A 19,887-nucleotide genomic window follows, 5' to 3' on the forward strand; every position below is an offset into this window, starting at 1 on the left:
AGTCCACCAGAGTGGCATCTGCCCAGGTGTGGGTTTCCAACAGGTAGGACCTGTAAGGCAAAGCAATATATTGAGCAGGGAAAAGAAAGCTCAGAAATCATGGAATCATACAGTCATTTTGGTTGGCAAAGGTCATCAAGTCCATCCATTAAGTGAAGGTCTCAGGGAGAGTTTATGGTGGAGTCATCTGTGGGCATGGTGTGAGTGCTTCCTGGGAGCAGAGCTGTCTCCTTGGACACTTGTATGACCCCACTGAAGCCTTCTGCTCCCTTCTGCACATCATTGCAGTAGTTTCAGCCTCATTTCTGGCAGACCCAGGAGCTGTACCCCAACCTCAAGTCCTCAAGTAGCTCAGTGATGGAACCAGGTCGTCTGGAGTGAAGTCACACTCACAGGCCCCAGGTTTTGCTGCTCTAGCTCCCTGTTCTAGGTCCTGTCATGGGGGAGTTTCTCCAGCTTGCACCTTGCTGGTAATAAACTGAGGGGTGGAATCTCCACGGGCATCTCCTGGCCCCAGGACAGAGGTGCAATGAAATGGGAAGGGTCAAAGCCATCTTGGGAAGAGCAGCTGTGGCCCAGCCTTGTGCAGCTATCAATCAAGGTCACATCTTTCTGGTTTCCAGGGTTACTCTTAATAGAACCAACTTTAAATAAGAAGGAAAAAAGAGGAGGTGATGGCTCCTCAGGTTGAACCATCTCCCTGGAAGCTGCAGCTGTAGGAGCCCTTGGGCAAAGTGGGTGATCTCCTGCTTGGGGCTCAGCTCCCTCCTCTGCCCAGGGCTTCATCTCTGCCTGGGGCTCTGACTTCACTCTGCCTTCATCAAACAGAGGTCTGTGGGTTCAGGGTGAAGGAAAAGGAGCAGGATTGCAACCCCAGCATGTTATTTGGAAGGCAGACACTGAGAGATCCTCGAGGGGCAGATTTTCACAGCCAGGATAAAGAGCGGGAGAAGTCAAATGTCACCTCGGTTGTGTTAAAAGAGAAGAGAGGGACTGAAAAATTAATTGATTTTGTTGACGAATCAGCAGGTAAAATCTCCCAAGCCTCAGCTTGAGTGGCAAGAGCCTCTTTTCTTTCCTCTTCAGTGGAGGTGTCCTTAGACTGGAGCTGTCTCTCTGCTCTCGCTACGCCGTGTTCACGGGCGCCCCAGCTCCGACCTCGCTAGCCAGCCAGCCAGGGAAGTGTGGCACTCAGTTCTGCATCCTAAGGAAACACCTGCTTGCTTCCAAAAAGCAAAAGAAGAGAAAGACTGCTGGGATGCCACCTGGAGTTTTCCCACAGCTTGCTTCTGATTTTCCACGGGAGAAGCCTTGATAATTTTGCTGGGAGGTGAGGAAGCGCCACTTGCGCTTTTCCTGCGGGCTTTGCAGCCTTCCTACCTCAAGCAAAAAAATAAAACAAACCACCAAACCAAAAACCCACAACCTTATGAATTTCCCACTTCAATGGGAGCTTTCCAAAACAAATAGAATGTCCCCATCTCCTCCTGTGCCCCCTGCCCTTGCAGCAAGTCACCCAGTCCTGGGATGCTGATGTCCTTGCAGCATCTTTGAGGACTTTTCTCCACGCTGGACCTGTTGAGGGCTTTGGAGCTCCCTGTGGTCCAGCAAGGGGGTTGGCTGGTTGTACTGGGGGTGTACTGGGTGCAGAACAGAGATGTAGAGATGTACTGGAGCATTTCAGATGGCAGACAGCACTGGGCACCTTTCTGGTGGAGGGATCATGGTTTGAGGGTCTTTGAGGACAAATGTCATGGGGTGAAGCCTCTTTGGGACAGAATGGACCTTCCTGGAGCTAGGTATCCAAGGTGGAAACTTGAGGTGGGACCTGGCTAATGATCTGAATCAAGTGAGAGGGAGTGAGGTAGGAGCAGGGCTAAGGAGGGGACTAATATTATAATTTTATCATCATATTTTAAGGTAATTCAGTGATGTCTGAGAGGTCACAGAGGGGTCACAACACACTTGCAAGCAGGAGCTTCGCTTTCCCCTGCCCCCAGCAGCCTGGACCTTCTCCCTGAGCCCAGCTCAGGCAGTGACCACCCATCCCCAGGCTCTGCCAGCATCACCTTATCTGCTTGACAAGATCCTCTTCATCAGGTGGCCCCGGGGGAGGCAGCCTGGCTGGCATCCCCCCTCACCCTTCTAAAGCAGCCAGCAGCAGGATTGGGATTTTTTTCTTTTTTTTTCCATATGAAAATCAGCACCTTATTAAACTCCATGCAGTTTGGTTGGGGTATTTGTTTGGTTTTTTTTTTTTTCAGTTGTAACAGCACTCTGCTTTTTGCCTTAAAGTCAAGAGCTAAGTCTGGAGATGCAGGTTTAGCACTCAGAGAAAGAAGCCAAGCTAAGGAAATGGTAAAATCTGCTCTACACACAGGTGAGGTGATGGGTTAAAAGACCCACTGGTGCAAACCCTACCTGAAATCACCCCTAGAGGACTGAGAAGTCATTTTGCAGACAAACTGCTGGCTTGTTGCTGTTTTAAAACAGATTAAAAGGTAGAGAAAAGGCAGATTAAGGGGGTTTAGCTGCGAGTTTGTAATGAATTGCACAGGATAGGTTCAACAGGAGAAAGCAATTGGAAAGGGACTGGGCCATGCTTGTGTTTTCCTGTGTGTTTTATTTAAAGGTTGCAGAAAAAATCACAGGTTTCTAAACGGATAAATACTTTGGACCAAAGAAATAAAATAGAAAAAAACCATATATAAATATATATAATTCTGTAGTGAGGAGTTCTGGCTCATTCTTAGCAGCTGGTGAGAGAGGTGTGGGATTTGTGGGGTTTTTTTGTTTAGCTTGAGCAGAGACTCCCTCTTCAGAGCACTGCGGGTAGTGCAGAAAGCACCCAGGGGCTGCAGGTTCTGGCCAAGAAATCCAGATGATTTCTAAGAGGCTGCAAACAGGGCAGAACGAGGCCCAGCAGCCACTCAGCAGTGGTTTTAAGGCAGTTCTTTTCAAATCACTTTTTTAGGCAGCCTGAACTCCTCAGCCCTGGTTAGGGTGATGCTGGCACCTGGTGAGCATCCTGGGCTGGGGGTTTGTTCCTGGGGGATGAACCCTGCTCTGCCTGCCCGTGCCTGGTGGCTTTTTTTTCCCCCTGTGACACAGCTTTTTCCTTTAAACACAGATTTTTCCTTTAAACACAGCTTTTTCCTTTAAACTTGACATCCAGAAAGGGTCCTGGTAGAACAAAAGGCAAGCGGGTGATGCCAGCGGTGAGCAGCTGGAGCAGCAGCTCAGCCCTGCAGCTCCACTCCCCTTTCCTCCCTTCTGCAAGAATCAATCATTTTATTTGGGAAATCAATATAAAAACAGGTCCAGCCTTCGAGGTTTTAATTTTTTTCCCCCCTAGCTGTGTGATCTGTTATTTGGGATTAAGCTGAGTTTCCCAAAGTGTCCAACTCAGCCCTGAATTTCTCTGTTTGAACTGGAGGAGAATCGTCAGGAAATGGCGTTTCGAGATAAAACTCTCTGTGCAGTGATTTGATCTGGGGGCTTTTCTTCAAATATTATCCCTAGATTGTATTCATTACAACCTTCAGATCCCCGATTAGCACAGTTTAAGATATAAGCATTTAAATCCTATCTTGTATCAGGCCTTTCCGACGTGGCTTTAGGGAAGGATGGCTGCTGGGGCTGGGGTTTTATTGATAGGATCTCATTTGCTTGAAGTTTGTTGGTTTTTTGGGGTTTTTTTTTTTCCATTTCAGAAGGGATTGGACGTGGGGTTGGGGTGGGGAGATCAGGGCGGCGGGGATAGAAGTTATCTGTGGAAGTTTTAAGATCCTCCTTTATCAAGATGGTTCTGCTTGCACTCTGCCTTGAGTGCATTCATTTCACTGTGTTTTATCAAAGGAAGATTCATTTTTGCACTGAAGGATTTCTTTTTTTTTTTGTGCCTTTACACCAAAGCAGCAAACGAGCGTGCACAAAAAAAAAAAAAAAAAAAAAAATTCAGTGTAGTGAAAATATAGGGGGAAAAAAATCATCAAATTGCTTAAAGAGCTCCAAGAACTCTGAACATTGTTAAATGCATAGCAAAGCTCCCCTGACAGTTTCTTGGCACAAACCCGAGGAGGCCCACAATGGCTGGTTGTGTTTTTTTTTTTTTTATTGTTATTTTATTTTCAGTGGCATACAGTGCCTCTTGACAGGCCAAACAGGGAGTCAGAGCCAGCACCCGGGCACAGGGGACACCACAGGGGACACCACCACAGCCCTGGTGCTGGTTTCCACCCAGCAGCTCGTGTTGCATTTTGCATCCCAAGGTTTTGGCCCCATGGGCACCTTCAGGAGAGCTTGTGCTCCCCCCCAGCTCCTGGGATGGGGTCCCCTCCTTCTCCTGCTGGTAGAAGCTGGCAAGATCTCAGGGACACCATTTTCCCCAGCTCTGAGATGCCACCTGCTCGTGTTTGTTGGATCTCCAGTTCTGCAAAGACACACGCAGGTGGCATGGGTGGTCCTGGGGGTCCCCAGCTGGCCATGGGAAGGAGAACCCTCCCAGCCCCACAGCCCACCCACCATTTTTAAGTGGATGGCTCAGCCTTGGGTGTCCTCCTGAAGCCACCACGGGTCAGAAAAGGCTTAAAGGCAAATGTAAAGACTGGAGTATTGTAGGTGCTTCCAAGCCCTGTTCCTTGGTTGCCTTCATGAGTTGCAGCATCACCCAGTGCCCCAGAGAGACCCCTGAGCAGGCAGCACCCTGTCCCCCCCATCCAGGGCAAGAGGGGTGTAGGAAGCTAGATTTGCATCTCCCAAATGATTTGACTTTCCAGATGAGAAAATCTTCTCCCTGCCAAGAGTGACAAGGCAAAGTTAAATCCTTTTGGTCCCGGTCCAGTTTGGGGGAGCAGGACCAGGAGTGGGGCAAGTGAGGGTGCAGAGCCCTCCCTTGTTGCCATTGCCACCTGGTGGAGTACAAAGAATATTGGGGTTTTTTTTTTCAGCAAAACTGCCTTTTAATTTTGGCTCTTTTATTGCAACCACACTTTGGCAATAGTGTGTGAGAGTCCTTAACCAAAAAGATCCTCTCGTTTGCTCTGCAACACCTCATTTCTCCACTCACAGTTCATTTATGATTCTGATGAGAGTGTTTTTTCAGGAAACACACATTTCACTTTTTGACCTAGGAGCATCTGTTAGAATTTTTTTTTAATACTACTTTGGCATTCTGGAAGTGTTAATGTCTTTCATATCTGTTTAATGCTATTTAGGGATATTTATGATCACCTCTTGGTTACTTGGGGTAAAGTGTGTTGCAATTTTTTTCAAACAGACAGGAAAGCATTCATATGAGGAAACAGATTGCTTTAAACATGTGCTTCCTGTGACAGTAAAAAGAACAAATTAGATTTAACACTGTGTAATGAATGCATAAATGTGTACATTTAAGCTTTTAAAAGCCTTACATTCAGTTCTGGCCTGAACAAAAAATCAGGAATCACCTAGCAAGGCACAACAAAGTAGATTTCAAGATGTACAACCAAGCCAGTTCCTGCTTTCCAAGCCGTTTTCCTGCACTTTTCTGTTCCAGTCTAGACTTTTTTCCCCTTAAATTGGGGATAATTGAGCTTTGGATGCTCTTTCCTGCTCCTACAAGGCCTCTGCATCCCAGAAGAAGGAGGAGCACCGCAGGGTGGGCAAAACCAGGGAGTGGGAGCAGCTGATGCCAACATCTTCTCCTGGCTCTGCCCTGCAGCTGAGCTGATGGCTTTTATTTTTTTGGGGAGAAAAAAAAAAAATAAAGGAAGGAAATAGTGAGAGTTCAGTGGAACCAGGCTGGAAGTACTGCCTGTGCTTCCCTCTGTCCTCGACCTCTGGCTTTGGCTCTGCTGGCTGCTCCAGCTTGGTCTCAGAGCTCAGAGCAGAACTGAAGTCCCTCTGGAAATAGGGCTAGAAGAGAGAATTCTGGCACATTAAACATCTGCCTGAACACAGATCCCTTCCAAATGCAACCAGTGCTGTAACATACCCTTAATTCATGCTCTTGACCAGGGGGTAGAATCTCTCCTGAATCCAGGCTGTAGCAATTCTCCAGGAATTCTTCTCCATGGCTGCTTTTTGTTTGCCTCCTTCTTTTGCTCTGAAGATGCATCTGGAGAGGAATTAAAGGCAATTTCTGCCTTCACCCACTTAGTTCCCTCACACCTTAAACCTAAAACCTTCCCTGGTATAAAGCAAGGGGGGGGTTTTGTGTCCGTGCCCCTCAGAGTTTTCCTCAGCTGGGGGGATGCTGGGGGCAGAACCAGAACTGGAGGAAAATCCACCAAGATGCCCGGGTTGTGCCTGGCTTCTTTTTCTTTGCAGGCTGTGGGAGTTGGGTTTAGAATCCTGTTTGTTTGATAATTAGTGCACATCTCCTAAGACTTTCAGAGGTTTGTGTTTAACCTTTCTGCTGCCACCAGCAAATGAAGGCACCTTTTCTCCTCCTCGGGTATTTAAAGTCAATATTTTTGGAACCATCTCCATGCAACAGGTTTCCAAAGGTTTAAAAGTATGCTGCAGGTTTCCTAAAAACTTCCTTTTTTTTTTTTTTTTCTTATATTTTAAATGTTCTGTTTGTGCAAAATTTTGAGAATCACCATAAGGGCTTCTTTGCATTTTTAATTTAGTAACTAACATATGAATAAATTTGCATATTAATTAGTTGCAGATTAAATCATGCATACATAATTGCCTCCTTACTGTGTTTAATGTTTGTCAAAATCTCCAGCCTGGTTTGATGGATGTCGGATGAAAGATTACAATTTGATGTACCCTTGGAAGTATTTACACCAATAATGCAGGATTCTTAATAGCAGAATTCTCCAGTTAGATACAGTTTCTAATAAACATGTGAGATAGGTGCATGTCCCTTTTGACTAGATTTTTTTTCCCTTCCACCAAGTCATTTACTATTCATAATCATTAATGCATCTCCTAATTATACAGCATATGTCGGTTAACCACTTCGGTGCCAGGCCAGGGGGGCTGCCTCAATTTGTTTTGTCCAACTTGGGTTTATTTGAGAGGCTATTCCTGAGCTGCTTTGCCTTTGCCACCAGCCCTCCCTTTCTGATTTTCCTCCCTCTGGATGGGTTTAAAATTCAAGGGGCATTTTTGGGGTTTATTATTGAAGGTGAAGCTCCACTTCATTGGTGGCTCAAGGCTTCTCTGGCTACTGCAGTGAATACCCAAGGACATTCCAAGTGCACAAATAATCCCTACCAAAATCAGGAGTGAGCCTCAATTTGGGAGGGTGGGGACAGGGGAAGTGGCAGCATCACCCCAGGCTGCAGAGGGACTCCATGGGTATCATGGAGGCTCAGGGGAGACCTCATTGCTGTCTACAACTCCCTGAAAGGAGGCTGTAGCGAGGTGGGAACTGGACTCTTTTCACAGACGACCTTCAACAAGACAAGAGGACACAGTCTTAAGTTGTGCCAGGGGAGGTTTAGGTTAGATATTAGAAAGAATTTCTTCACGGAGAGGGTGATCAGGCTATGGAATGGACTGCCCGGTGAGGTGGTAGATTCTCCGTCCCTGGAGACATTTAAAAAAAGACTGGATGTGGCACTCAGTGCCATGGGCTGGGAACTGCTCCGGTGGGTCAAGGGTTGGACTAGATGATCTCTGAGGTCCCTTCCAACCCGGCTAATTCTATGATTCTATGATTCTATGATCATCACTTTGCCTCTCAGCCCTGCCTGGGTGGCACCTGGGTGCCACTGCCAGCCCCCAGAGAGGCTTTGCAGATCTGGGGTTGGGTTCCTGAGGTGATGTTCATAGAGTGGGGAGCGTGGAGATGTCTGGTGTTCACCTTTTGGGGTTTTTCTGAACTTCTGGTTGTGCTCTAGTGACACTTTCAGGTTTTGGCCGTAGCTCTGAGGGCCTGGAACTGCTTTTTTTTTTAATGAAATCTAGATTTTTTAATGTTTTTCTTTTATACAATTGCAGAAATTTGGGAACTGAGGCTTTAGAGAAAAAAATACCCCCTCAAAACAACAGGGAAAAGAGCAAGACCCCAGGAGCTGGCTACAGGGAATTTACCAGCAAGCAGTTGATTTCCTTTTTTATTTTATTTTGGCTATTTATTAACTACTTCTCAAGCAAAAATGGCTTTAGAGGACCTCCAAAGAACCAGATTTTGTTATAGTAACATGGGTCAGGCATTTAAATGTGAATTTAAGCAGTCAGTGGGACTGGGCTATCGTGTTGGGAGGCAGCACCAAGGAAGGTGGATCTTGCTCCCCGAGCTCACTGCCTACCTGAGAGAGAGTTTTGGGGGCAATTGGCTTCATCTCTGGGTCCCTTTTTATTTATTTTTCATTTTTTTGGCTGTCTTCTTTGTTCAGCCAAACTGTAACCCCTTCAGGTCAGGTCTGTGTGGCTCAGGATGGCTCCTAGGTAAGGCTGGAGGAGACAAAAAATAGATGGTTTAATAGAGCATCTGGATTTGAGTAATTGAAAATGGGCTTTTGGTGTGTTCATTAGGCTTGCTGAAAGGCAGAGTTCCTGGGGAAGTGTCAGTGTGTCATTTCAGTGAGGGATTTCTTCTGGAATACGTGTGTGCTGACACTTGCTTTGCTCTGGCTCTTAAGTGCCTGCGTTTTGGGAGAGCAATAAAAAACACCCATATTGGGTGTAACAGCAAATCCACAGTGAAAGCATGGCCCAAATGACTCACAAAACCATATATTTTGTTTCAGAAAAGCCAGAAACCTGACGTTTTTAGTCCAAGCAGTCAGGTTGCAAGGTATCTCTTCATACTTTATTATTCACTGTTGAAAACCCAAGGAAATCAAAGGTACAAACACCCTTTTTTTATGCCCACTAAGAATAAAACCTCGTGGAACTTCTGCCCCAAGACCTCCCAGACTTGGTCTCTAATCACAGAAGAACATAAATTGCTTAATACTTCTAATTATCCTCAAATTAAAGCACAAAAGAACGTTCAGGTGCCATTAAAGGACAAATCTACAAAAGCAAAAAACCTGGAAAAAAACTCTGCAAACTTTCCAGATCCCCTGAGCCAGAACATCCCTGGCCCTGGCTCAGCCCTGGATGTCCAACACCAACCTGCCAGGGCAGGAGTTGGTTTTATTAATGTCACTTGTGCCCTTAGCTACAGAGATGTCACCATTCTGCTCCAGTTGAGGGAAAAGAAGCCAGTGGGGCTCAGGAGCAGCCTGAGCAGCACCCATGGGTGCAGGGCACACCCCTGCCTTGGCAGCATGCAGGAGAGGAGCACAGGGCTCCTCTTGCACCCACTCCAGACAATTATCTAGTGCTTTTCTTTTGCCTTTGCATCTCATCCAGTTTTGCTGTCTGAAGGGTTAAAAATTCCCTCGGAAAGCCAAATTCTTCATTTTAATGGGAAAAGTGACAAATGTTGCAGGGAACATCTTTTGTTTGAAGATCTCCAAGGGAAGATAGATACCCGACAGTTTCCCTCCTCCAGGCAACGTTCCTGGAGAACTAGAGACAAAACAATTTGATGCAAAGAGAGGGGGGAAAAAAAAAAAAAAAGACTCTGTCAGGCAAAAATCCTCACACTGGTGATGCCCCAGTCCAGCCCAGCAGGCACAGAGGTGAAGAAGAGGAGAAATGATGTGGTTAAGTAAGAGGAGGAGAGGTAACCAAGGGTAATGAGACCCAAATAAACCCCCAAACCTCTGGCAGAGTATCCGGTGATGTGTTCTGTGGCAGGACGTGGGGTTTTGCCTCAGGAATAGTCTCCCATAGTTCTTAGAAATAAACTGATAATCACCCAAGACACAGAGTTTGTGCTCAAAGCTCTTGCACATCCAGAGCTGGGACAGCAGGAATGGCTCAGGTGTTATAAAAACCTTTTTATTCCATTTTGGGGGCTGCAGAGGGAAGGTTAAGTCCCTGGCACGAGTGGGAAGCCCAATCCCTGATGTCCCGTGTGGCTTGGGGACAATCTCTGGGTAGGGTTTAGGATCACTGAGCAGCTTTTTGTGCTCATTAAATACCCTGATTCTGGATTCTTCTCTTCTTTTTTATTTTGAGAAAGCCTTGTAGGCCCTTTGCTTTCTTCTGAGCAGCATCCCAGGTTCCTGATCTCCACCTTGAGCTCACCCTGTGCCATTTCCTTTTCCACCTGGGCTGCTCTCCTGGGGTGGATGCAGAACAGGGTTCAGTTTTACCTTCATCCTTCCTAATCTGAGGAATTCCCAGCCCCTTCATCTTTCTGTGTCCTGCCCATTCTTGCACCCAGCAGTGCAGAAGGTGATGAGCATGGGTGAGAAATGGGGATTTTGATGAGAATTTAACTCGTTTTCCTATTTTTACCAAAAATCCACTGTCTCTCCCTCTAATTTTCCCTGGCTGGGGGGGTTTCCCTGTCTGAGGCTGGGGGGTTCTTTTCAAGCACAGACAATTTCCACCTCCAGAGTTCATCACCAGATCGAGTCCCCCAGGGAACCCCTCATCCCCAGGAGCTCAGTGGGGCAGCTCTTCCACCACAGCCTCATGCTCCTGCCAAACACCTTGGCCATCACTTACCAGTTCCAGGCTGACCCATAATCCTTATTTTTCCTTTTTGAGGGGACAGAGAGCCCAAGCCAGCCCTTGGGAGGTACCCCTGGGTTCTGATCCCTTGGTACCAGTGAGTGGCTGTGACCGACACCGATGGGGCAGCCGGGGGCTCGCCTGGCTCTTGGTTTCTCTGTCTCTACAAAGGGAAATGGTGACAGAAAAATATTTAACTGGGAGATAGAAGGGCTGCGAGGCCTAACTATGTAACAGCTGAAAAGTCTTCCATATGGCAACGTGCAATAAGCCAGGAGCAGCGTTCCTCTCCTGCTCCCTTCCCAGCTTCTTGTGGCAGAGTGGGAACGTTTGCAGGATCCCCCATCCATGGTGAGGCCTGCAGATCAGTTAGCAGAGAGGAGGGGAGTGAGGAAGACTTTGGAGTGCTTTGATCAGCTCTGCTAATGGTTCACTAGCCAGGCAAATTGCTGCATGGGACTGAAAATAAAATAAAATAAAATAAAATAAAAGGCCAGGTTCTGGTTCTCAGCGTTAGCCATGTGTTTGTTCACATGGTGTCCACAACTTTTCCTTACCTTGTCCACATTTTTTTTTATCTATTATTAAAAAAAAAAATAGTTGTGCAACAGCGTGATGTCTCTAAATTCTTTTTGAAGTTCTGGTGCAAGGAGGTATTTCTCATTTTATAAAGCACAGAAGCCACTTGAGAGGAAGGATAGATGTTGTTAATAAGGAAATCATTACATTGCAGTGAGATTTTTTTTTTCCCTACAGATTAAACGTAAGGTCAGGTCCTTGATTACCTTATGCTTCAAAAACACTGATTTATTTTATAATAGCATCTGCTAATGGAGAAAAATGGGTTCCAAAATGGGTTTGGAACCCTCTCAGTAACACGAAGCGAGCAATAACTACAGCCCTGATCTCTCTAGGTTGTACTTTACTGCAAAAGCAAAGATAATCCCTTATAACCCACAATTACTTGCTTATTGTTTGGTGTGTAGTGTCAGTGAAGTGCTCAGCACCCTATAAAGTCCTAAACACTTTCCTCTGTTCAGTTGTTTTACTGAACCCTTCTCAGCACTGACGTCTCCAAACACAGAAATCTCCCATCGCTTGTTTTCTTGTGCCAAGGGAAAGAAAGTGGCAAGAATGAACCTCCAACCCACTTCACTCTCTGTTTTCATACTGAATCCTAAATGGAAGCCCAAGGGATGCTCAGGCCTCTTGTCCAGGCCAGCAGAATTCCAGGCTTTGGGCTGGAAGCCCCAATGCCACCTTAGGGCTGCTCGTGGGAGCTGCTGACATTGCCAGGGCAATGGGGAGAAGCAGTGGGGAGAAGCCCCTGTCCTGTTGCAGACCTCAAAGGTTCAAATATCTTGAGTCAGCCACCCTCCCATCCACACAGGAGGATTAAAAATAGGAAAGCTGGGGTTGGTTTTATTATCCTTTGGGGTTTTCTGCCTCCGAATTGCCACTTCCTAGCTCTCTCCTCCACACTTCTCGGAGTTGGAAGCTCAGTCTTCAAAATAGGAAATCTGAGCTCATCCTGTAACCAGTGACTACAGCAGCTCTGGCTTTCCAGAAAAGGAAGCCCACCACACTCTCCCATACCCAAGATAAAAAGGCAAAAAAAAATTGGCAATAGTACTTTTGTGCAAGGAGAAATCCTGGGCCATGTGGTTTGAGTTTTCTCTCTCTTGGCTTTTCACAAAGCAGTGGAGTCAAAAATAAACCCAGTGGCAAATGGCTAGATAGACACTTTTGTTTAAAATAGATGAGCTGGAATGTGTGTTCCTATGCTCATTTGGGGTATTTTTTATTTTTTTTTGGGGGGGGGGAATGGGAAGATAAGTTTTATGGCAGGTGATGACTAAGCCAGAGTTGGTGATACCCTGCCCAGTTCCAGGGCTCCAACCCAGCTCAGCCCCAGTTTGGGCTCAAATGGACTTATATGGAAAGCAAACATGGGATTGCAATAGCTAGTTCTGATCTAGGGTTTTATTATTCTACTGACTTGGAGGTAAAAGAAGTTTTATGTTTTAAAGCTTAACCTTGGCAGGTGCTTGGAGAGCTATCCAGTGGTTTATTCAGCCCATCTCAACCTAACTTTCAGCCAGTTATTTGGTGTTGGGCAGTGCAAGAATGTGTCATAATATCATAAATTTGCTTCAGGCTGCTCTGGCTCGTGTAAATGTGCCCATTTCACACCTTTCCTACATAAATAGGTACGAGCATGTGGTGGCATCAGCACTCACCCTCATAGCCACCCCTCAGAGCTGGCCAAGCATTTGGAATTAGAAAAAAAAAAAAAAAAGCTCACAAAGATACTTTTGTTGAAATCAGGGTGAGATTTAGGGAGGTCTGGATTTCAGTAAGGTCTAAAACATCTGGTGGAGAGTTAATGAGAAAGAGAGGAGGTGGTTGCAGTGTGGGAAAAGGGCTGGCTTCTTCCTGGGAGCTAAGCCTGGAGAGGAGGCACAGGATTATCAGTTTGATAAGGATTGCCATCAGTAGGTAGCTGGTAATACGAAAGCAGATGTATCCACATTTGGCTGGTTTAAAGTAGCTTTTTAGAGACTGTGACTTTTAGGAGCTGATTTATTCATGTGGCATCTGTATAATTAGATATTTAGCCTGTATTCAGGCTATGGTGCACAAGGAGCTGAATGTGAACCTCTTCCTGGGGAGAGAGGAGAGAATATTAATGTACAGAACCAGAGGAGAAGGGTTACCTTTAGCTGCTGTAGTTACAAAAGAGATGATTAGGAATTCAGCCATCTCAAGTTCAATCTCTGACTCTATTTGGGATCCTCCAAAAGAAAAAAAAAACCCAACCAGGACCAGAAAATGACTCCAGCAAAACTGTGCCCTAGCTGGGTAAGGTACAAATGGTGCAGCTTCTTCTTGTGTTTATCCAATACCTCCATTTCCAAGCTGGGAGGATTCTAATAAAGCTTGAGCTCAGTTCTGTCATCTCCAGAACCAGAGCTGACTTTAGAGAACAAGAAGCTTTGCTTCTGGTTTTCTTTTCCTTCAAAAGGAGAGAAGCAAGTGGGAAAGGGTTGGTAGGGCACGAGGTGGGGTTTCCTGGGAGCTGGGATGGGAGGTCCTGCTCCCTCAGCTGGGGAAATCCTTCACATCTGGGCATTTAGAGCCACTTCTCCACCCACCCCAGGGCTGCTTTAATAACTACACTCAAGGATTTGTGTAAGAAGGATGAGATTATCCGAATGACCCAGACTTAGAGGGATACTGGCTGCTTTAGTCATCTTACTTGATATTTTACCATTATCTGTTTCAATTTGTGGCTGGAAGCTTGTCATCCAGCAGATAGCTTCCCTTGCTTGCCTCCTCTGCTGAAGACCTCAGTTCCAGCAGTTCTGCCTTTTCCTTGTCTTTTCCTAGCACTTTCTGGAAGGTCTGGTGGAGCTGCTCCATCAGGATGTCAGGGTGTCAGTCCCAGGTTGATCAAGGAGGGTGCTCAGCAGCTGGCACCCTCCAAAATTCCTCCCTTTCCAAATTCTGTCTTAAAAACAGTGCTGAAAGAGCAGGTTCCCCTCCCCTCTTTCCTCCTCTCCTGGACCAGCAGAGATGGCTTCCTGTGGGAAGCAACATGGCCTTCATCTTCTTGGTATTTTTTGAGTGTTTCCTCACTTTCTTCTGGAATTTGCCACTGGGATCTGACGCAGGAGAAGTGAGGAAGGACTGGAAGTGAGCCTGTAGATGCCAAAGCATGGAAATGCCACCAGAGAAGTCACAGCACTGGTTATTTCTAGGCAGCCCCACTGGGTTTCTCTGCCCACTGCCCACTTTGTCAGACCCTGGTGGCTGGGCTGGGGGGAGCAGTGATGCCAGGGGAAGCTGGAACAGAAGGGCTGTAGGAGAAATTCTTACCTTAAATGATGCTAAAATACCAGGATTCTGACGTGGCCACCTACCCTGGCATCCCACACTTGCTGTGTCACAGAGTTGACACATTGACCTGAATCCATCCCCACTTGGGTTGGATTTGGGGAATGTGTTCAGCTGGTGAGTGCAGGGGCAGGTTACACCTGATCAACCTCCTCCTCCTCCTGGGAGCTAGAGGATGCTGAGAGGCTGTGGCTGGCAGAGGAAAGGAGCACTGCTGGCAGTGGGGGCTGTGTCTGAAAGGATGGATGGATTTTTAAAGTCCCCTTCCCTTTGGTGACATTCCCTCTGGGTACTTGGAGTGGGTCCAGAGGAGGCCACAAAGGTGCTGGGAGGGCTGGAGCAGCTCTGGAGCCAGGCTGAGAGAGTTGGAGAAGAGAAGGCTGCAGGGAGACCTTAGAGCACCTTCCAGTGCCTGAAGGGGCTCCAGGAAAGCTGGGGAGGGACTTGGGACAAGGGCCTGGAGGGATGGGATGAGGGGGAAGGGTTTCCAGCTGCAAGAGATGAGATCTTAGGGAGAAATTATTCTGTATGAGGGTGCTGAGCCCTTGTGCCAGGTTTCCCAGAGAAGCTGTGGCTGCCCCATCCCAGGTCAGGTTGGATGGGGCTTGGAGCACCCTGGGCTGTGGGAGGTGTCTCTGCCCATGGCCAGGGTGGTCCTTAAGGTCCTTTCCAACCCAAACCACTCTGGGCTTTTATAAAATACAAGTTTTGATCACTCATCCTTGACCCTTTACCTGGCAGGCAAGCAGCTTTTGGGCAATGGGGACAGGGCTGCAGGGAAGTGGTGGAACATGCTGTCCCCACCTCACCCTGCCCCACCCACACTGCCAACCTCTCATTAATTAAGAGGAAGGCTGTAATTGCAGCAGCACTTGCAGCAATGGCTGGAAGATGCCTGGGGGAGAGGGTCTGCACCTGCACCCTCCCAGGAGCTGAATCCTGGAGGCAAATCCTCTGGGTACCATGGGGGTCTCCCAAGGTGGGTGCCTTAGGGCTAGAGGGCTCCAGAGCCTTGCCTTGCATCCCTCCAGCACCCGATGTGCTGTGGGTGTTTCTGTCTGCTGTTAATAATATGAATTTCTGCAAGATAGCCACGAAAAACAAAACAAAACAAACAAAAAAAAAGGAAAAAAAAAATACCCAGGCCTGAGCGGGGCAGGAAAACACATTAAAGTTATCTCAATGTATGTGTCGAATGCAAAGATGATATGGTAAAGTAATTAATTTTTATTGTCATGTGTTGAGAATTAGGTTATAGTTCTGGGCTTGCTCCCTGCAAACCACATTAACTTCTTATCGGGTTAGGTACAACGTATTTCCACGGGAAATTTTCCCAGCCAGGAGAAGGAAAGCACTGGGATGACAGGATCCAAATGAAGTTGGACTGCTCCCCACTCCAGGGTTGCAAAACCCAGGCTGAAATCCCTCGGGGTTTCTCTTTGCTCTGCCCAGTCATGGGGCTCTCTCTCTCCATCACCTCCCCACGGAACCACCTGAAATATTTAGAATTATTTGGTGCCAGTCAAAAAAAAAAAAAAAATTTAAAAAAAAGCTGTTTCTGCTGAGGTTATAGTTAGGGGGTTGTTTCCCTGGCAGGCAAGCGATTCAGTTAGATGATTTAAAGGCCCATCCAATCTCGTTTTGTGGTAAAATCTGTACTCAAAATGTAATGCTAGTTGTATAACTTTGTGTGGAGCTGTGAAACTGCAGCTTTTATTACGGGTGGAAATACCCCGTTTGCAGCTTGCAGCTGCAGGAGGGAAGAGCTGCCTCCAGTCCTTCGTGAGACCCTTCCGAGGTTGGGATTTTTCTTTTTTTTTTGGTAAATAAATGATCAAAGCACTTTGTTCTTTTTTCACCTCCGGAGCATTAATACCCAGGGTTGTAGGAGGTCAGTGTTAGAGAGTGGGTTTGCTGGGAAGGTGAAGGTGTCACCCGTGGGAGGGGAAGCCCCCAAAGCCAAGAGCTTTCTCTGCTCCTTTCCAGGGGAGCATTTTGTCACAGGCTGACCCGGGGGTCGTGGGGAATTTATATTTTTTTTTTATTTTGGATTTTAGACGCCGAGGGTGGTTTAAAGGTTACAAATGTGATCGTGTCAGATTGACAACTAACTGTTCTAATGAGGAAAAAATCCTCAAAGCATGAAATTCGAATGAAATGTGTGATTATAATTCAAGTACTGTTTACCCAAACCTCCGGGGACCTCCCGAATAAATGCAGAACAAGTGAGTTAGATAAACCTCAGCTCATCCTTTCCTCCTGGATTTTCCAACACCCCCCCCCCCCCTCCTCCTCTCCCCATCCTCAGCTACACGATGGATCTGAGAGGAGGTGGTGGGAGGGATGGGATGGGATGGGATGGGATGGGATGGGATGGGATGGGATGGGATGGGAGAGGGGGGGAAAGTATGAAAGCAAAACTTTGCTGTCGCCCCAGCCGACAGCTCTAGCGTTGACATCACCATCTCTTTGTCGTTGATTAATAGTGTATGTGGTGGCGAGGGGTAAGGAAATAGGTGCTTTGAATTATTAAAGTTGAGCCCGGAGCCTGGCTGGATGCTCGGATGGCATTTTGCTTCGGCATATGCAAATGATTTAGTTTCATTTGGGAGCAATTCCCAGGGGCCCTCCTTTCCTGTGATGCTCTCAATTTGGCAAGCTCAAGTCAGTCCCGACGAGGGGAGGGGGGTAGTGGTGTTATATCCCCCCCTCCTCACCCCGTTTCCATCCTTTTCCCTCATCCCTCCTCTTATTTTCCCCCCCCAAACCCCGTTGGCCGGCGCCGCGCACCGGGACCGCGCAGGAGATGTGTTATTTAAAAAAAAAAAAAAAAACAAAAAAAAGGAAGAAATATATTTTTTTTATTAAGTAAATAAGGAAAATAGAGAGGGCAAAGGGTGCGCGGGGCTGCGCGGGGCGCGGGCGGGCCGCGGCAGCTGCGCACAATGCTGGGAGCGCGCCAGCAGCACGGACAGATGGCGGAGTTATTAGATGTGCATCATACGATTCCCTTCCTGCCACTCGCTTTTTAATCAAATTAAAACCGAAAAAAAAAAAAAGAAAAAAAGAAAAAAAAAAAACCACGAAAAAGAAAAAACCACGAAAAAAAAAAAACAAAAAAAAAAAACAAAAAACGGAGAGAGAGGGCGGGGGGAGAGGCAATTAAGCGCATTTGTATTCCGCTCCGTACTGGGCCCGGCTCCGCGGGGCGGTGCGCGGGCGCGGGGCGGTGCGCGGGGAAAGGGGAGGCGGGAGGGAGGGAAGGGGGGGGGGGGGGCGCGCAGCCTCCGCCCCCGCGCGGCGAATGGTCTCGCCCTGCTTTGCATATTGAGCGCGCCTGGCCCGGCCATATGGGAACATGCGAGTGGAGGAATTGTTGTGAAAAAAGGGAGAAGCGAGTTGGAAATAAAAAAGTTGGGAGCGAGCGGGAGCGGCGGGGGACGGCGGGACCATGTACTGCGCATACACGATCCCCGGCATGGGCGGCAACTCTTTGATGTACTACTATAATGGGAAAGCGGTAAGCAGGCGCGGTAATTAAAGGTGTAATTTGGAGAAGTTTGGGAAGGGGGGGAGGAGGAGGAGAGGTGGGGACGAGCATCCTCCGCGCTGCGCCGGGGGGCTGCGCCAGGGGGGCTGCGCCCGCCGCTTCAGTTCGCCTCTAGGAGCTTTTGGGGGTTTTCTGCCCCCCTCTATTTTTTTTTTTTTTTTTTTTTTTAATGTGTCCGCTCGCGGGAAAAAGTTTGGGGGAAGTTAGAATAAAAGAAGGAGGGAGCAGAGCGGGGCTGCGCGGCCGCGGAGCCACCACCCCCCCCCCATCCGGTATCCCCAGCTCGCCCCGCGGCCGCCGCTAGAGTAGTCAGAAGGTAACAGAAAATGACCCAAAAGCCCCATTTCTGACTTAGGTTCCCCCTCCCTGGTTTTTTTTTCCTCCCCTCCCAACAGAACCGCTTTATTTAAGAAAAAGAAACGCGGAAAAAAAAAAAAAAAAAGTGTCTGGTATTTTGTGCATAACCCCAGCAGAAGGTTTATACTTGCCATCTGGAGGTTTATTTTTTTATTATTTTTTTTTTCTCTCTCTCTCCCTCTCCCTGGCTGGGTCTTGCGAAGGAAAAAGGATTTCAGTGTATTTTAAAATATTTTTTTTTTTTTTTTTTGGGGGGGGGGAAAGGGGGGAGGGCGAGGTGAGGAGGAGAACTGTTGCTGAAGGGAGAGGAAAAGCAAATCGGGGAAGGGTGGGAGGGGAAGGGGGGGTGCGGGCTCCTCTCTGCCTGCTTCCAACTTTCTCTGCCTTTCATCTGATCCCGGGCAGGGCGGCCGAAAGGAGACCGGGAGAGTTTTATCCCGGTTTAGGAAGAGGAGGAGGGGATGGAGCAAAGCTCCGCGGGGCTGTGGAGGCATCTGTGCTATCCCCCGGCCTTGCTCCGGAACCAGCCCGCTCCGAACCTCTCGGCGGCAGAGAGAGCCGCTCAGCCCCCGAACATCTGTTTGGATAACTGAGATTTTTTTTTTTATTTTTATTTCTTATTTCCCCTAAATATGCTTGGGGAGCGAGGGAAGGGGGGGTTTTCTCTTTTGTTTTGAATATTTTGCAGATAACCTTCTGGCGGGATGCTTGGGTTGGTTAGAAGGGAATTTGCAGAAGGAAAAAAAGAAAAGAGTTGGGATGGAAAATTAGACACATGCAAAAAAAAAAAAAAAAGAGTAAATTTCCTGCAAAGCTTTTTTTTTTCTTTTTAAATTTTTTTCTCTTTTTTTTTTTTTTTTTTTTTTTTTGAAATTAATTCTTCCTATCCCAGAGCTGTTCCAAACCACACTTAAATCCTACCTTGACATTCCCAGGGATGGCAGGGCCGGCCAGCCAGCCTCAGCAGCATTAAAAAGCGCAAAAAAAAAAAAAAAAAAAAAAAAAAAAAAAGTTCTAAACGCTGCTATTCATCCTCAGTAAGTAATAAAATCCTGGCGACAGGCGCCTGTAAACAGGAAGCAGCGATGCACGGCGCTGGCTCGGTGGCAGGGCCCCGGCAAACAATTTTCAACACTTCGACCAACTTCATTTTTCTTTTTTTTCTTCTTTTTTGGGGGTGGATGGAGGTGGCAGCGAGCGCCGGGGGGGTTCCTTTAGGTTCAGGTGGGGTGGGTTTTTTAACACACCCCCCCCACACACCTTCTCCCTGACCCCTCTGGTTTTATTTGTGTCTCTGTTTATTGGGGTTGGGTTTCTCCTGCCTGAAGTCAGAGGCAGCAAAGAGCCCGGTGTCCCCCGGGCTGGCAGCCCTGAGCCCATCGCCTGGTGCCAGCTGCCTGTCGTCGCGACAGAAAACTGCAGAACGGGACATCACAGAGCTCCCAGACCCTTTGCCCCTCTGCTTTATTTTTTTTTTTTTTTTTTTTTGCGGGGGTTTCTTAGGTCGGGTTGGTTTCGTTTCGCGTTGCTTTTTTCCAAAAAAGATGGGATTTGGGAAACCCAGGACG

At 47.4% G+C, this 19,887-nt stretch overlaps 1 protein-coding gene across 11 annotated transcripts in view; it reads left to right on the top strand.

Annotated features, from left to right (window-relative positions):
* The window catches only part of TCF4 (transcription factor 4), a 223,918-nt gene that overhangs the window by 136,047 nt on the left and 67,984 nt on the right, over nucleotides 1–19,887 (top strand). For 2 of the 11 annotated variants that reach the window (XM_030467046.1, XM_030467050.1), the window contains exon 1: nucleotides 17,703–17,932. The exons of 6 other annotated variants lie outside the window; for them this stretch is intronic. In XM_030467046.1, the coding sequence (XP_030322906.1) occupies nucleotides 17,864–17,932 (69 nt within the window). In that variant the 5' untranslated portion in view covers nucleotides 17,703–17,863. Of the gene's footprint in view, nucleotides 1–17,701; nucleotides 17,933–18,230; nucleotides 18,279–19,887 lie in introns of those variants that run through there. 3 more of the 11 variants (XM_030467048.1, XM_030467045.1, XM_030467049.1) reach the window with 3 other exon arrangements.

Source organism: Calypte anna, chromosome Z (assembly GCF_003957555.1).
Source record: "Calypte anna isolate BGI_N300 chromosome Z, bCalAnn1_v1.p, whole genome shotgun sequence".
Classification (NCBI taxonomy): Eukaryota; Metazoa; Chordata; class Aves; order Apodiformes; family Trochilidae; genus Calypte; species Calypte anna.